Raw genomic sequence first — 16,518 nt, forward strand, 5'->3', positions numbered from 1 at the left:
AAGAGCCATCAACCAAACGGATAGCCAGTGCAACACTCTTTTTTATTAGTGGGATATTATTATTTATGACAAAAGCAGTATCCACGAAATTCCCAGAAGCTCCAGAGTCAACTACGGCCTGAACGTTTATCTTCAAGTGATGCCACTGTAAGGAGAGAGGCAGTGATAAATGTGATGTTACTTTATTAACCATATTAAGAGCATGTTCACTCGGTGGTGTCTTACCCTTTTTCTGTCGAAGGAGTGCAGGACAGTCCCTAACAGTGTGGTCTTTTTCTGTGCAGTAGAGACACAAATTGAGTAATTTACGTCTGGCTTTCTCTTCTGGTTTTAATGGACCTCGAATAACAGCTACATCCATGGGTTCATCTGTGGACCTAGATGGCAAAGTGGAAGGGTAGAAATGGTATGTAGAATGCTTCTTAGTACTAGAGTCGACAGTAGATTTTTCAGACTTTCTTTCTCTAAGTCTTCTATCAATTCCTATGCAGAGAGTCATAAGGGTTTCCAAATCATCAGGAATTATACCTCTTGCTAACTCATCTTTTAAAGCATCACAGAGGCCATGACGGAACTGGTTCCTCAGTGCTGGGTTATTCCACAAGGTATCGGGTGCCCATCTTTTAAAATCCGTTATATATTCTTCAACAATTCTTTTCCCTTGGCGTAGGGATCTTAACTTTGTTTCTGCTGTACTCTGTTTATTGTGGTCTTCATACAGAAGGGACATAGCACTAAAAAAAGTATCCAGAGAATTTAAGATAGGATCATCATTCTCATAAAAGGCATTAGCCCAAGATCTAGCCTCACCTCTCAAAAAAGAGATGACAGTTAGGACTCTGATTCTGTCTGTGGGGTAGGATTTAGGCCTTAAAGTAAACAATAAAGTGCATGAATTTCTGAAGTCTCTGTACATAGACCTATCCCCATAGAATTTGTCAGGAGGACTGACCACAGGCTCTGATGTACTTTCAGCAACAGGTGGTTTGCTAGCAAGATGTTCATTTATAAACTTTCTGATATTTTGATTCTCCAGTTGTATCTCTCTCAACCCCTGGATCATGTTATCCATGCTCTGGGCTAGGGATCCAACCCTGTTTGCTAACACACTTATATCCATATTGCTGAATACCAGTACACTATCTTTTTTAGGCTTGGTAATATGTCAGGAAATGTCAGGATTATGTCAAGATATGTGAGGAAGTATGTCAAGATGTGAAACACTGCAATGATATAAACTTTGAATGGGTGAACTAGTATCCTTATTCTAGCAGGACCACTCAGCCTCACACCATACCTCGAATTCTGTAAGACTTAACTTATTAGAATTCTGTTATGCTCATCGTACTGAGGGTCTCTTCTGTAGGGATACAGAGAGATACGGAGCCTTCACGCAACTTAGAAGTTATGTAAGCAGTGTACACAGAATAGGCAAAGGTAGTTTGCATTTGAAGTGTATTAAATCCTTTAGCATTAGGAATTTCATACACACATCTCACACAGAATAAAATATATACAATATACATACACACCCGCAATCACCCATGATAAAGATATATATGTTGCAGGATGAATGTCACAATGCTCTGGTTTGTGATGTATATGAATACTAGGTAAACCTAGGTAGCGTAAGAATATAGTGCTTAATATGATACAGATCAAACAATGAGGAGAGGTTTATATCTCAATTAGGTGATACACAACTAAACAGTTTGGCAGTAGATGTATTGAGCTGGAGAGTGACACAGAAATCAATACTGAGAATATTTGCCTTAAGCGCTATAAGCATGTCTCTTAGGAGGAAGTCTGAATATCACCTGTAGGTAGTATTTAGTATGTGTATATGGCAGTCCGTAGTACAAGTACACAGGCAAGTATAATTCTGATAGTAAATAAGTAACAGATACAGACCAGGATCCGGAGAAATACCAGGTAAGTTTAGCAGAGTTAGTTATGGTGCTGCGACAGGGGAGCACAGCTTGCGATGAGAGAGGAGCACACGCTGAATCTGCAGGGCCGGATGCCGGGTCTGACGTCACACGCTGAACGGATCAGCAGAGGAACCGGCAGAAAGAAACAGCTTCAAACTTTCAAGGAGGGTAGAGAAGGTATTTCCCCAAATACGTAGATGAACGTACAGGGTCTTTTGACAGGAGAACTCACATCCTAGTGAGTAAGGGAAACAAGGATCTGAGCAGAGCAGCAGGGATAGGCTAGGTGTCTTCACAGGCTCTTGAGGTGAACAAGTGCAACAAATTACCAAGCATAGATTAGAGTGAGGAGGAGCCTTAAATAGGGGTAGAGTAATTAAGACTTAAAGGAACAGTACTAAGTCCTAACAAAACCCTGACAATTGCTGGCTTAAGTTCTGGTAATCAGAAATGGTCTCTAAGAATAGACTCTTGTCAATTCCCTGAGGGTAAATTGCTTTTTGGATCAGAGTTAGACTCTATCATTAAATCTGTTACTGGAGATAAAGGGGCCTTTCTTCCTCAGGACAAGAAGTCTAAGGGTAAATAAAAGCAAACTAATCGCTTTTGTTCCTTTCGCTCTGCTAGAGACCAGAAGCCCTCTTCCATTCAGAAGTATGACTCCTCCACACCTTTCTGGAAGCCAGGATCTTCCTGTTCTAAGAATAAACAGACCAAAAAGCCCAACTCCAGTCAGAAATTTGCATGAAGGGATAGCCCCTTATCTGGTTGTGGTCAGAGTTTTTTGGTTTTAGAAGGCCTGGCACAGATCAGTTCAGGATCCCTAGATTCTCAAAATTATATTCCAGGGTTACTGCATAGGATTTCGCACCAGGCCTCCCTGGTAACGGTTTCATCTGTCTCACGTTGCAAAGGATCCTCTTAAGGCAGCTGCCTTTATTAAATGTGTTCGGGATTTAGAGAATTTAAGAGTAATACAACTTGTCCCAGTCTCTCAAAATGGAAAAGGATTCTTTTCCATCCTCTTTGTTGTCCCAAAGAAGGAGGACACCTACTGCCCCATTCTGGATCTAAAGACCCTGAACAAATTTGTTCGAGGTCCTTCATTCAAGATGGAAACGGTCCACACTATTTTGCCCCTGGTTCAAGAGGGTCAATTTATGACAACCCTAGATATGAAGGCTGCTTATCTACACATCCCAATTCACAAACACCATTTCCAGCTTCTAAGATTTGCATTTCTTAACAAGTATTACTATTTTGTGACTCTATCTTTTGATTTAACCACTGCCCCTTGCACCTTCACAAAGGTTTTATAGGCTCTGTTTGCAGTGATCAGAACAAAGGGAATCTCCATTGCTCTTTATTTGGACAAAATCTTGATCCAAGCCCTGTCTCTTTCTCTGGCATCTTCTGATACCCAGAAGGAGATTTCCTTCATTCAGTAACATGGATGGAACATCTATGTTTCTAAGAGTTTTTTTATCCCCAGCTACAAGGGAAGACTTCCTGGTAGTGATAATAGACTCTGTTTAATGCGCTTGTTTCTCATAGAGACTTGCAAGGACAAACTGCAGAAGGCTTGTTGTTCTCTACAGATGACTCATTGCCCATCTGTAGCACAGTCCATGAGAGTAGTGGGTCTTATGGTAGCAGGGTCAGGCGCAGTACCTTATTCTCATTTTTATCTTCATCGCCTTCAGTTATCCATGCTTCAACAGTGTTCAAATTATTGCTTTCATCTGGAACAGCAAATAGAGCTCAGTTAAACAGTCTCTCTCATAGTGGAAGGACAGCCCTTGTTTGACCCTTGTAGCCTCATTTTTTTAGCCTACCTGTACTGTGGTCACTACAGATGCAAGCCTGATGGATTGGGGTGCTTTCTGGGAGTTCTGGAGGGCACAGGGAGTGTGGTCTTCCTAGATCTTTATGCGATCCTTCGGCCTCTTCAGTCTTGAAATCTTCTAAGACAGGAGAAAATCATTAGTTTTCAGTCAGACAACGTAACGGCTGTGACGTACATCGATAATCAAGGAGGGACAAAGTCCCCTAGCTATGCAAGAAGTTTCTGTCTTGGGCGGAGAAAAAATACTGCACTTTATTGGCTATTCACATTTCCAGTTTGAACAATTGGGAAGCAGATTACTTAAGCCATCAGTCAGTACATCTAGGAGAATGGTCCCTTCATCAGGACGTGTTTGATGAATTAGCCCTGAGATGGGGTCTTCCAGAAATAGAGATTATGGTGTCCAAGCTGAAACGCAAACTTACGTTTTTTTTTCGTACAAGGTCAAGTGATCCAAAACCTAAAATGATAAATGCTCTAGTCTGTCCTTGGAATGTTCAACTGTCCTATCTATGTCCCCTGTTTGTTCTTCTTTTCAAGATTTATTGCAAGAATCAAACTGAAGTTGGCTTCAGTAATTCTTATAGCTCCGGCATGGCCTGCAGAACTTAATATGCAGATCTCATTCTTCAGTATGGTTTGGAGGAAGGTTTATCAGTTTGTTACTTAAAAGGTGAGCTCTTTGTCTTATCTGTTTTGTTTCATAGAAGTTGGCAAAATTGCTTGGTGATGTTCAAACTTTTGTACAAGCCTTTGTGAGAATTCGCCCTGTTATTAGGCCCATTTCTCCACCTTGGAATTTGAATCTGGTTCTATCTGTTTTGCAAGGTCCTCTCTTTGAACCTATGCATAATTTGGGCCTAAAATTGCTGTCTTGGAAGGTTCTTTTTTTTCTAGCCATCTCTTCAGCTAGATGAGTTTCTAAATTATCAGCCTTTTCTTCTGATCTTCCCTTTTTGTTTTTTTCATCAGGATTAAGCGGTTCTTAGAACTAAATGTGTTTTTCTTCCGAAGGTTGTGTCTTCTGAGAACATTAACCAGAAAAGTGATGGCTTTAGCATCATTGCTGAAGCAGACAATACATTAAACTTTCTTGGTTGCAGGAAAACCACCTCCAAAAAGAGTTATCCCTCATTCTGCTAGATCTGTATCTACTTCTTGGGCCTTCAAGAATGAGGCCTCCTTGGTACAAATTTGTAAGGCAGCAACTTGGTCTTCTCTTTATACATTTTCTAAATTTTACTATTTTGATATTTATGCTTCTTTCGAAGTTGCTTTTGGCAGCAAAGTCCTTCAGGCCGCAATGTCTGGCAAATAGGAACTGCCCTTTCTTTGTCGCACCCGTCCTTAACATGAACTCTCAGCTTGGGAATTGTATCCCACATGTTATGGACTCCTATGGGCTCTTCCAACATTGTGACCGCATTAACGTATTCCCCCATAGACTTCAATGGAGTGCAAAAAGTGGGGGGAAAACTAACACCCCTACTCACACCACAACCCGATCGCATTTTTTCAAGTGCGCTAAACCAACAGGAAATATTAATATTTCACATCCCAATAAAGACATAAAAGGATATGTTCTATTTATTCACAAATATGCATTTCTGTACAGTTGTGCTCATAAGTTTACATACCCTGGCAGAATTTATGATGTCTTGGCTATTTTTCAGAGAATATGAATGATAACACACAAAAAAAAAATTTACTCATGGTTAGTGTTTGGCTGAAGCCATTTATTATCAATCAACTGTGTTTACTCTTTTTAAATCATAATGACAACAGAAACTACCCATATGACCCTGAACAAAAGTTTACATACCCTGGTGATTTTGGCCTGATAACATGCACATAAGTTGACACAAAGGGTTTTGAATGGCTATTAAAGGTAACCATCCTCACCTGTGATCTTGTAATTAGTGTGTGTGTGTGTAAAAGGTCAATGAGTTTCTGGACTCCTGACAGACCCTTACATCTTTAATCCAGTGCTGCACTGACGTTTCTGGATTCTGAGTCATGGGGAAAGCAAAAGAATTGTCAAAGGATCTGCGGCAAACAGTAGTTGAACTGTATAAAACAGGAAAGGGATATAAAAATATATCCAAGGAATTGAGAATGCAAATCAGCAGTGTTCAAACTCTAATAAAGAAGTGGAAAATGAGGGGTTCTGTTTGATAACATACTGCATTCATCTTGCCATCAATTTTTAACAAATTTCCTGTGCCTTTGTAGCTCACACATCCCCAAAACATCAGTGATCCACCTCAGTGTTTAACAGTAGGAATGGTGTACCTTTCATCATAGGTCTTGTTGACTCCTCTCCAAATGTAGCATTTATGGTTGTGACCAAAAAGCGACAATTTTGGTCTCATTACTCCAAATGACTGTGCCAGAAGGTTTGAGGCTTGTCTCTGTGCTGTTTGGCGTATTGTAAGCGTGATACTTTGTGGCATTTGTGTAGTAAAGGCTTTCTTCTGGCGACTCGACCATGCAGCCCATCTTTCTTCAAGTGCCTCCTTATTGTGCATCTTGAAACAGCCAGGCCACATGTTTTCAGAGAGTCCTGTATTTCACCTGAAGTTATTTGTGGGTTTGTCTTTGCATCCCGAACAATTTTCCTGGCAGTTGTGGCTGAAATTTTAGTTGGTCTTCCTGACCGTGGTTTGGTTTCAACAGAACCCCTCATTTTCCACTTCTTGATTAGTGTTTGAACACTGCTGATTTGCATTCTCAATTCCTTGGATATCTTTTTATATCCCTTTCCTGTTTTATACAGTTCAACTACTGTTTGCCGCAGATCCTATGACAATTATTTTGCTTTCCCCATGACTCAGAATCCAGAATCGTCAGTGCAGCACTGGATGAAAGATGCAAGGGTCTGTCAGGAGTCCAGAAACTCATTGACCTTTTATACACACACACTAATTACAAGCAAACAGATCACAGGTGAGGATGGTTACCTTTAATAGCCATTCAAATCCCTTTGTGTCAACTTGTGTGCATGTTATCAGGCCAAAATCACCAGGGTATGTAAACATTTAATCATGGTCATTTGGGTAGTTTCTGTTGTCATTATGATTTAAAAAGAGTAAACATAGTTGATTGATAATAAATGGCTTCAGTCAAACACTAACCATGAGTGAAAGAAAAGTTTTTTGTGTTATCATTCATATTCTCTGAAAAATGGCCAAGAAATCATAAATTCTGCCAGGGTATGTAAACTTATGAGCACAACTGTGTATATATATATATATATATAAAGTTCAAATATATTTATATAAGTAAATACATCTTGCACACCGCAGAGCTATATGAGATGCTGTGTTGAAAGTAGGGGATTGCAGCACTCAGTATTAACTTCTCCAATCTTATATGAAGAGACAAGCTGAAACAAAGTATCAAAACAAAGGCTCATACACACATGGTCCAATTAAAGTGTAACGCATTTATTTACACATGTTTAACCTAAACCTTAATATGCCACTGCAGTGGAACGTTTAGCAAAATCTAAACTCATGGGTACTAAATTCGTGAATGACTATCTCAGACGAATGCTAAAGTAAACATACATACAAAAGAAATGTAAAGCATAACATAAAAATTAAAACAAAATAGAAACAAAATGTCCCAAATGAAACAAAAGTTCCACAAATCTTGTGTTAGTTATAGTGAAATTTCTGATGCAAAAAAGCAACATCTGAGTTCATCTTGAAAAAGTACTGTTATTGGAGAAACAGCTGACAGACTCGAGGTAAAAGCGTCCTCCTATGTCAGCACTTATGAAACATGAGTATTAGAAATTGACATCTGGCTTTTCCCAAATTGCGGCAATAAAGAGATAGAAAAACATATACAACCTCTTCCAAGAATTAGGATAGGTCTCAGGCAGCTCAGACCGGGTTCCGGTTTCTTTAGGCACCGACTTGAGGTATACCATATGAAGTGAGCCAGGACTTGGCATCCGGCTTTTGTCTCACCCAGATCACTCGTTACGTTACTTGACACATTCGTTTGTGCAATTTGGACTTCGAGACTTTATGTAGGGTAGATCCACTTTCAATCACCTCTGCCGACCTTAGCCAGAATCCAAGTGTTATTGTTCAACACAAATCCGGATACTTGTTTTGCTGCCGCTAAAACTTTCAAATGACTGTGTCCTAGCTGCCTGAGACCTATCCTAATTCTTGGAAGAGGTTGTATATGTTTTTCTATCTCTTTATTGCCGCAATTTGGGAAAAGCCAGATGTCAATTTCTAATACTCATGTTTCATAAGTGCTGACATAGGAGGACGCTTTTACCTCGAGTCTGTCAGCTGTTTCTCCAATAACAGTACTTTTTCAAGATGAACTCAGATGTTGCTTTTTTGCATCAGAAATTTCACTATAACTAACACAAGATTTGTGGAACTTTTGTTTCATTTGGGACATTTTGTTTCTATTTTGTTTTAATCTTTATGTTATGCTTTACATTTCTTTTGTATGTATGTTTACTTTAGCATTCGTCTGAGATAGTCATTCACGAATTTAGTACCCATGAGTTTAGATTTTGCTAAACGTTCCACTGCAGTGGCATATTAAGGTTTAGGTTAAACATGTGTAAATAAATGCGTTACACTTTAATTGGACCATGTGTGTATGAGCCTTTGTTTTGATACTTTGTTTCAGCTTGTCTCTTCATATAAGATTGGAGAAGTTAATACTGAGTGCTGCAATCCCCTACTTTCAACACAGCATCTCATATAGCTCTGCGGTGTGCAAGATGTATTTACTTATATAAATATATTTGAACTTTATAAAATATTTGGGGTCTGCACCAGGACCTGGTTTATCTAGCACTATCCAGGTTTATATTTTATCAGGCAATTTACCCCATAGTTGCAATATGGGAGCCTGAATGCAATTTTCTCTCCCTATTATCTCCAATTAATCTATATATATATATATATATATATATATATATATATATACACACGTATATATATATATATATATATATATATATATATATATATATACTGTATATATATTTACAGTAAATATAGTTTTTTTTTTTTAAATATTTTTTATTATGTGTAACTGTACTTTTTAATGTATTTATGATGTGTTAAGTTCAACTTTTTAGTCAAGTATAACAATTAACCCAAGCTCTGAAGTCGTGCTATCTTGACACGTATTAAATTCAGTTTACTTTCCACTTGTAATAGCGGCTACTTTCAAAGAGTTGCAATAAACCCCTTTTCACTTGCACGCTAACAGCGCAACTCGTAATCTAGCTCTACATGTTTTCAACACAGGTGTGTGCCTTGAAAGGTATCAGTCTCCATAATGATCTGCTGTGTTTAACTCGTGATTCATTTGCTTTAGTAGATAAATTGTCCAGGGCAATAAATCTTTTCTCTATCTCACGTGCATGAAAATAGAACATTGTAATTTGCATTACAGTTTTTTTGTTGTTTGAAAATTGAAAGTTTCTGTGCTAAAAAAAACACATTTGTTTCTTCATATGTTTGCGGGGTGTGTCACTATCAACCAATAAAGCTATAGTAATTCTTATGAGCCAAGTGAGCTTCAACTCCACAGACCAGTTGTGCACTTACTTTTAGGTCAAAACCAAAATAAACAGCTTTTATTCACACAAAATTTATAACATAATGAAATTGTACTGTTGTGCAGGATAGAAATGTATCGAGTTTAAAGGGACAGTCTAAACCAAAATGTTTATTGTTTAAAATGATAGATAATCCCTTTATTACCCATTCCCAAGTTTTGCATAACCAACACTGTTATATTAATACACTTTTTACCTCTGTGATTATCTTGTATCTAAGTCTCTGCAGACTGCCCCTTATTTCAGTTCTTTTGACAAACTTGCATTTTAGCATCAGTGCTGACACATAAAGCACTCCACAGGAGTGAGCACAATGTAATCTATATGACACACATGAACTAGCGCTGACTAGATGTGAAAAACTGTCAAAATGCACTGAGATAAGAGGCAGCCTTCAAGGTCTTAGAAATTAGCATATGAGCCTACCTAGGTTTAGCTTTTAACAAAGAATACCAAGAGAACAAAGCAAATTTGATGATAAAAATAAATTGGAAAGTTGTTTAAAATTGCATGCCCTATCTGAATCATAAACATTTAATTTTGACTAGACTGACCCTTTAACGGGACTTGAAAGTAAAAATTAAACTTGTTCAGATAGAACATGCTATTTTAAGAAACTTTTTAATTTACTTTATTATCAAATGTACTTTGTTCTCTTGGTATCCCTTCTTAAAAAAAAGAATATCTAGGTAAGCTCAGGAGTAGCAATGCAATCCTAGGAGCTAGCTGGTGATTGGTGGGTGGCTGCACACATATGCCTCTCATTGGCTCACCTGATGTGTTCAACTAGCTCCATGTGGACTTTTTAACACATAGGAGCAATATGTTTTTGCACTTTGATGGATAGATAGATAGATAGATATTGGCAATTTAATTGCTGCATAAAAAAAAGATCTGCATACAAAATACATGTTGTTTTAAAATAATTTTGTTAGCAAATTTTGCATTTTGCAGTCAAGGGACATAACCCTCAAAAAAACTATTGAGCATGTTTATCTTTTATACTTTGCTATGGCAACTTAGGGACATATATAAATAACTCCTGCACTGATCAAGCAACCTTTGTGCAGCATATAGCAAAGTCAGATATCTGAATCCTGCGTTAACAAATTGTTGAAAAACTGGACAAGATAAATATTATTAAAATGTTCATTATTTGTGTGTGTATATATACATATACATATATAATATAAATAAATAAAACATGGAAGGGAACTGCACTCCAAGACCGGATCAGGTACACGTCCTGTGACTCAGTAACATCCAGCCCTGGGTGCTAAATAGCACTCCAAAAAAGCTGTGATGTCACCAGAGCCACAGGCAGTTAACCCCAGTCCGGAATGGGTGCAAGAAGCAAGGGAGATTACAAATAAAAAGTAATACAACACATAGAAACACCCAGCACTCACCAGCTAGCTCACAGCTAAGATAAAATCACAACTGGAAAGGTTAGTCACCGCATCTGGCCAAATGGGAAAGCTCAGGCACCACGTCAAGGTCCTTTCCATCGCCTGAGTCCCTAACACAGCCACACCATCATGCGAGCTCACAAAGCCAAACAAACTGAGAACAAAGAAGGGGTGCACAGGTGGCTGTAATCACCCATAGAAAATATATATATATATATATATATATAGTTATCTAATATGCTTATTACTTTTGTTATAGGTGGAGTTGTCCCTGGAGGGTTTCACTATTTGCACGTGTCCAAACCTAGTATTCCTTGTCCTTTAAAAGCTCAAATGGCAAAAGCAAATCATGTAAGTAGATGCATTAAAATCCACTTGACTGACTGATTTACATTGAAGCAGTGAATGCTTCTCTTTGATTTTCTTGTACTTTCATTGTAGAAATTTCACGTAAAAGACTAAAAAGATTACAATGTCAAAAAGTATCTTTGGTGCCAGTAAATTCTTAGGAGGTACCTAAATTCATAGTGCCCCATTTATTAAAGTCCAAATAGACAAGGTTTGCTTCTGCAAACCTGTCTGCATAAGCAGCAATAGCTGCAAGCATTTAAAAATGTTCAAGGCATGCTTGCGCAGGGACAATCACTCTCGAGCAGGGGCTGTCAATCACCACAGTCGGATTAGTCTGGATATTAATCCACCAGCTCAGAGCTAGCGTATATAGGTTAAGAAGTAGCGATCTGATGATTGCTGCTTTTTAACTATAAGCTGCAGACTCACTCTTGCGAGCCTACACCAAAGGTGCTCCAAAGCTCTATGTGCCGCTTGATAAATGGAGCCCATAGTATTTTACTTGTTCATAAATCGATTTCAATTGCACATTCTGTTATGGTAGTTGTAGAATTTAAAGATAAGAACTAATTATTCTACTTAAATAAATTGCGCTCGTATTACAAGTTGAAAGTAAATGTGAACGTGTGATCACAATCGCGATTTACGCTAGAATGATTACTGCAACCTCAGAGCTCTGGTTAACTATTTTGCAAAACTAAAAAGTTGCATAAGTCACATCAAAAATACATTACAAAGTGCAGTCACACTTATAATAACACTATCTAATAAAAAAAAATATTCAAGAAAATAATTGCACAGAAAAGTTATAAGGGCTCAAAGATATGTGATCTCATGTGTTAGAAAAAAAGGTAGGCAAAGGGCTTTAGCATAGAGATACATACATATACATCTTTAAATAGGTTTTTGTATGTATATATATATGTCTATATGTGTATACAGATGTATTTATATGTGTATATATGTATTTAAAGATATATATATATATACATACATATAAACACATAAATACATATGCACACATATATAGACATATATATAAGTGCATTAGAGCCCTTTGCAGTTAAGTAGATAAAACTGCTCCACCCTATATCTCCAACCTAGTTTCTAGATTCTCTCCCTCCCTTCTCCTTCGCTCTGCTTATGATTTCCTTCTCTCTTGCTCTTTGTTACCTTCTCACATGTTATTTTCTCTTGTAAGGTGTATCCAGTCCACGGATCATCCATTACTTGTGGGATATTCTCATTCCCAACAGGAAGTTGCAAGAGGACACCCACAGCAGAGCTGTCTATATAGCTCCTCCCCTAACTGCCATATCTAGTCATTCTCTTGCAACTCTCAACAAGCATGGAGGTAGTAAGAGAGGAAGTGGTGAAATGTAGCTGTTATTTTGCTTCAATCAAAAGTTTATTATTTTTAAATGGTACCGGAGATGTACTATTTTGTTCCAGGCAGAAAAATAGAAGAATCTGCCTGTGATTTCTATGACCTTAGCAGGTTGTAACTAAGATCCATTGCTGTTCTCACACATGACTGAAGAGAGAGATAACTTCAGCGGGGAAATGGCGTGCAGGTTATCCTGCTATGAGGTATGTGCAGTTAAGATTTTTTCTAGAAGATGTGAAATGCTAGAAAATGCTGCTGATACCAAATTTATGTAAGGTAAGCCTGAATACAGTGATTTAATAGCGACTGGTATCATGCTTACTTTCTGAGGTAATACTCTTTTATATTTACAATATAAAACATTTGCTGGCATGTTTAAACGTTTTTATATATACTTTGGTGATAAAACTTTATTGGGGCCTAGTTTTTTTCCACATGGCTGGCTTAAATTTGCCTAGAAACAGTTTCCTGAGGCTTTCCACTGTGTTACTATGAGTGGGAGGGGCCTAATTTAGCGCTTTTTTGCGCAGTAACTTTTACAGACTGAGACATCCAGCTTCCTCCAGGAGTCCCCTGAATGCTATAGGACATCTCTAGAGGGCTCTTAGGCTTTCCAAAATCGTCTATATCGTTTTTTTTATCCGTTTTTTGAACTAAGGGGTTAATCATCCATTTGCAAGTGGGTGCAATGCTCTGTTAGCTTATTATACACACTGTAAAAATTTCGTTTGATTTACTGCCTTTTTTCACTGTTTTTCAAATTCTGACAAAATTTGTTTCTCTTAAAGGCACAGTACCGTTTCTTATATTTGCTTGTTAACTTGATTTAAAGTGTTTTCCAAGCTTGCTAGTCTCATTGCTAGTCTGTACAAACATGTCTGACATAGAGGAAACTCCTTGTTCATTATGTTTAAAAGCCATGGTGGAACCCCCTCTTAGAATGTGTACCAAATGTACTGATTTCACTTTAAGCAATAAAGATCATATTATGTCTTTAAAAAATGTATCACCAGAGGAATCTGACGAGGGGGAAGTTATGCTGACTAACTCTCCCCACGTGTCAGATCCTTTGACTCCCACTCAAGGGACTCACGCTCAAATGGCGCCAAGTACATCAAGGGCGCCCATAGCGTTTACTTTACAAGACATGGCGGCAGTCATGGATAATACACTGTCAGCGGTATTAGCCAGACTACCTGAATTTAGAGGAAAGCGAGATAGCTCTGGAGTTAGACGAAATACAGAGCATACTGACGCTTTAAGAGCTATGTCTGATACTGCCTCACAATATGCAGAAACTGAAGAAGGAGAGCTTCTTTCTGTGGGTGATGTTTCTGACTCAGGGAAGATGATGCAACCTGATTCTGATATCTCTACATTTAAATTTAAGCTTGAACACCTCCGCATGTTACTCAGGGAGGTTTTAGCTGCTCTGAATGACTGTGATACAATTGCAGTGCCAGAGAAATTGTGTAGACTGGATAAATACTATGCAGTGCCGGTGTGCACTGATGTTTTTCCAATACCTAAAAGGTTTACAGAAATTATTACTAAGGAATGGGATAGACCAGGTGTGCCGTTCTCTCCCCCTCCTATTTTTAGAAAAATGTTTCCAATACACGCCACCACACAGGACTTATGGCAGACAGTTCCTAAGGTGGAGGGAGCAGTTTCTACTCTAGCAAAGCGTACTACTATCCCTGTCGAGGACAGTTGTGCTTTCTTAGATCCAATGGATAAAAAGTTAGAGGGTTACCTTAAGAAAATGTTTATTCAACAAGGTTTTATCCTACAGCCCCTTGCATGCATTGCTCCTGTCACTGCTGCTGCGGCGTTCTGGTTTGAGTCTCTGGAAGAGGCTTTACAGGTAGCGACTCCATTGGATGACATACTTGACAAGCTTAGAGCACTTAAGCTAGCCAATTCTTTTGTTTCTGATGCCATTGTTCATTTGACTAAACTAACGGCTAAGAATTCTGGCTTTGCTATCCAGGCGCGCAGAGCGCTATGGCTTAAATCATAGTCAGCTGACGTTACTTCAAAGTCTAAGCTGCTTAACATTCCCTTCAAGGGGCAGACCCTATTCAGGCCTGGTCCAAGATGGTCTGGAGACCTAACCAGACCTGGAACAAAGGTAAGCAGGCCAAAAAGCCTGCTGCTGCCTCTAAGACAGCATGAAGGTACGGCCCCCTATCCGGTAACGGATCTAGTAGGGGGCAGACTTTCGCTCTTCGCCCAGGCGTGGGCAAGAGATGTCCAGGATCCCTGGGCGTTGGAAATTATATCCCAGGGATATCTTCTGGACTTCAAGGCTTCCCCCCCAAAAGGGAGATTTCACCTTTCACAATTATCTGCAAACCAGATAAAGAGAGAGGCATTCTTACACTGTGTACAAGACCTCCTAGTTATGGGAGTGATCCATCCAGTTCCAAAGGAGGAACAGGGACAGGGATTTTACTCAAATCTGTTTGTGGTTCCCAAAAAAGAAGGAACCTTCAGACCAATTTTGGATCTAAAGATCTTAAACAAATTCCTCAGAGTTCCATCATTCAAGATGGAGACTATTCGTACCATCCTACCTATGATCCAGGAGGGTCAATACATGACTACAGTGGATTTAAAGGATGCTTATCTTCACATTCCGATACACAAAGATCATCATCGGTTTCTCAGGTTTGCCTTCCTAGACAGGCATTACCAGTTTGTAGCTCTTCCCTTTGTGTTAGCTACAGCCCCAAGAATTTCTATGGAGGTTCTGGGGTCGCTTCTGGCGGTTCTAAGGCCGCGGGGCATAGCAGTGGCCCCTTATTTAGATGACATCCTGATTCAGGTGTCAAACTTCCAAATTGCCAAGTCTCATACGGACATAGTGTTGGCATTTCTGAGGTCGCATGGGTGGAAGATGAACGAGGAAAAGAGTTCTCTATCCCCCCTCACAATAGTTTCCTTCCTAGGGACTCTGATAGATTCTGTAGAAATGAAAATTTACCTGACGGAGTCCAGGTTATCAAAACTTCTAATTTCCTGCCGTGCTCTTTATTCCATTCCTCGCCCTTCTGTGGCTCAGTGCATGGAAGTAATCGGCTTAATGGTAGCGGCAATGGACATAGTGCCGTTTGCACGCCTACATCTCAGACCGCTGCAACTTAGCATGCTCAGTCAGTGGAATGGGGATTACACAGATTTGTCCCCTCTACTAAATCTGGATCAAGAGACCAGGGATTCTCTTCTCTGGTGGCTATCTCGGGTCCATCTGTCCAAAGGTATGACCTTTCGCAGGCCAGATTGGACAATTGTAACGACAGATGCCAGCCTTCTAGGTTGGGGTGCAGTCTGGAACTCCCTGAAGGCTCAGGTATCGTGGACTCAGGAGGAGTCACTCCTTCCAATAAATATTCTGGAACTGAGAGCGATATTCAATGCTCTTCAGGCTTGGCCTCAGTTAGCAACTCTGAGGTTCATCAGATTTCAGTCGGACAACATCACGACTGTGGCTTACATCAACCATCAAGGGGGAACAAGGAGTTCCCTAGCGATGTTAGAAGTCTCAAAGATAATTCGCTGGGCAAAGATTCACTCTTGCCACCTATTAGCTATCCATTTCCCGGGTGTAGAGAACTGGGAGGCGGATTTTCTAAGTCGTCAGACTTTTCACCCGGGGGAGTGGGAACTCCATCCGGAGGTGTTTGCACAATTGATTCATCGTTGGGGCAAACCAGAACTGGATCTCATGGCGTCTCGCCAGAACACCAAGCTTCCTTGTTACGGATCCAGGTCCAGGGATCCCAAGGCGATGCTGATAGATGCTCTAGCAGCACCCTGGTCTTTCAACCTGGCTTATGTGTTTCCACCGTTTCCTCTGCTCCCTCGTCTGATTGCCAAGATCAAGCAGGAGAGAGCATCAGTGATCTTGATAGCGCCTGCGTGGCCACGCAGGACCTGGTATGCAGATCTGGTGGACATGTCATCCTTTCCACCTTGGACTC

The 16,518-nt window shown here is 39.5% G+C and overlaps 1 protein-coding gene across 1 annotated transcript in view; it reads left to right on the top strand.

Moving 5' to 3' along the window:
• Positions 1-16,518, top strand: part of CFAP61 (cilia and flagella associated protein 61) — an 854,500-nt gene that overhangs the window by 648,674 nt on the left and 189,308 nt on the right. The window contains exon 23 of the mRNA XM_053712009.1: positions 11,054-11,145. Within this exon, the coding sequence (XP_053567984.1) occupies positions 11,054-11,145 (92 nt within the window). The remainder of the gene's footprint in view (positions 1-11,053; positions 11,146-16,518) is intronic.

The sequence above is a fragment of the Bombina bombina genome, chromosome 4 (genome assembly GCF_027579735.1).
Source record: "Bombina bombina isolate aBomBom1 chromosome 4, aBomBom1.pri, whole genome shotgun sequence".
Taxonomy (NCBI): Eukaryota; Metazoa; Chordata; class Amphibia; order Anura; family Bombinatoridae; genus Bombina; species Bombina bombina.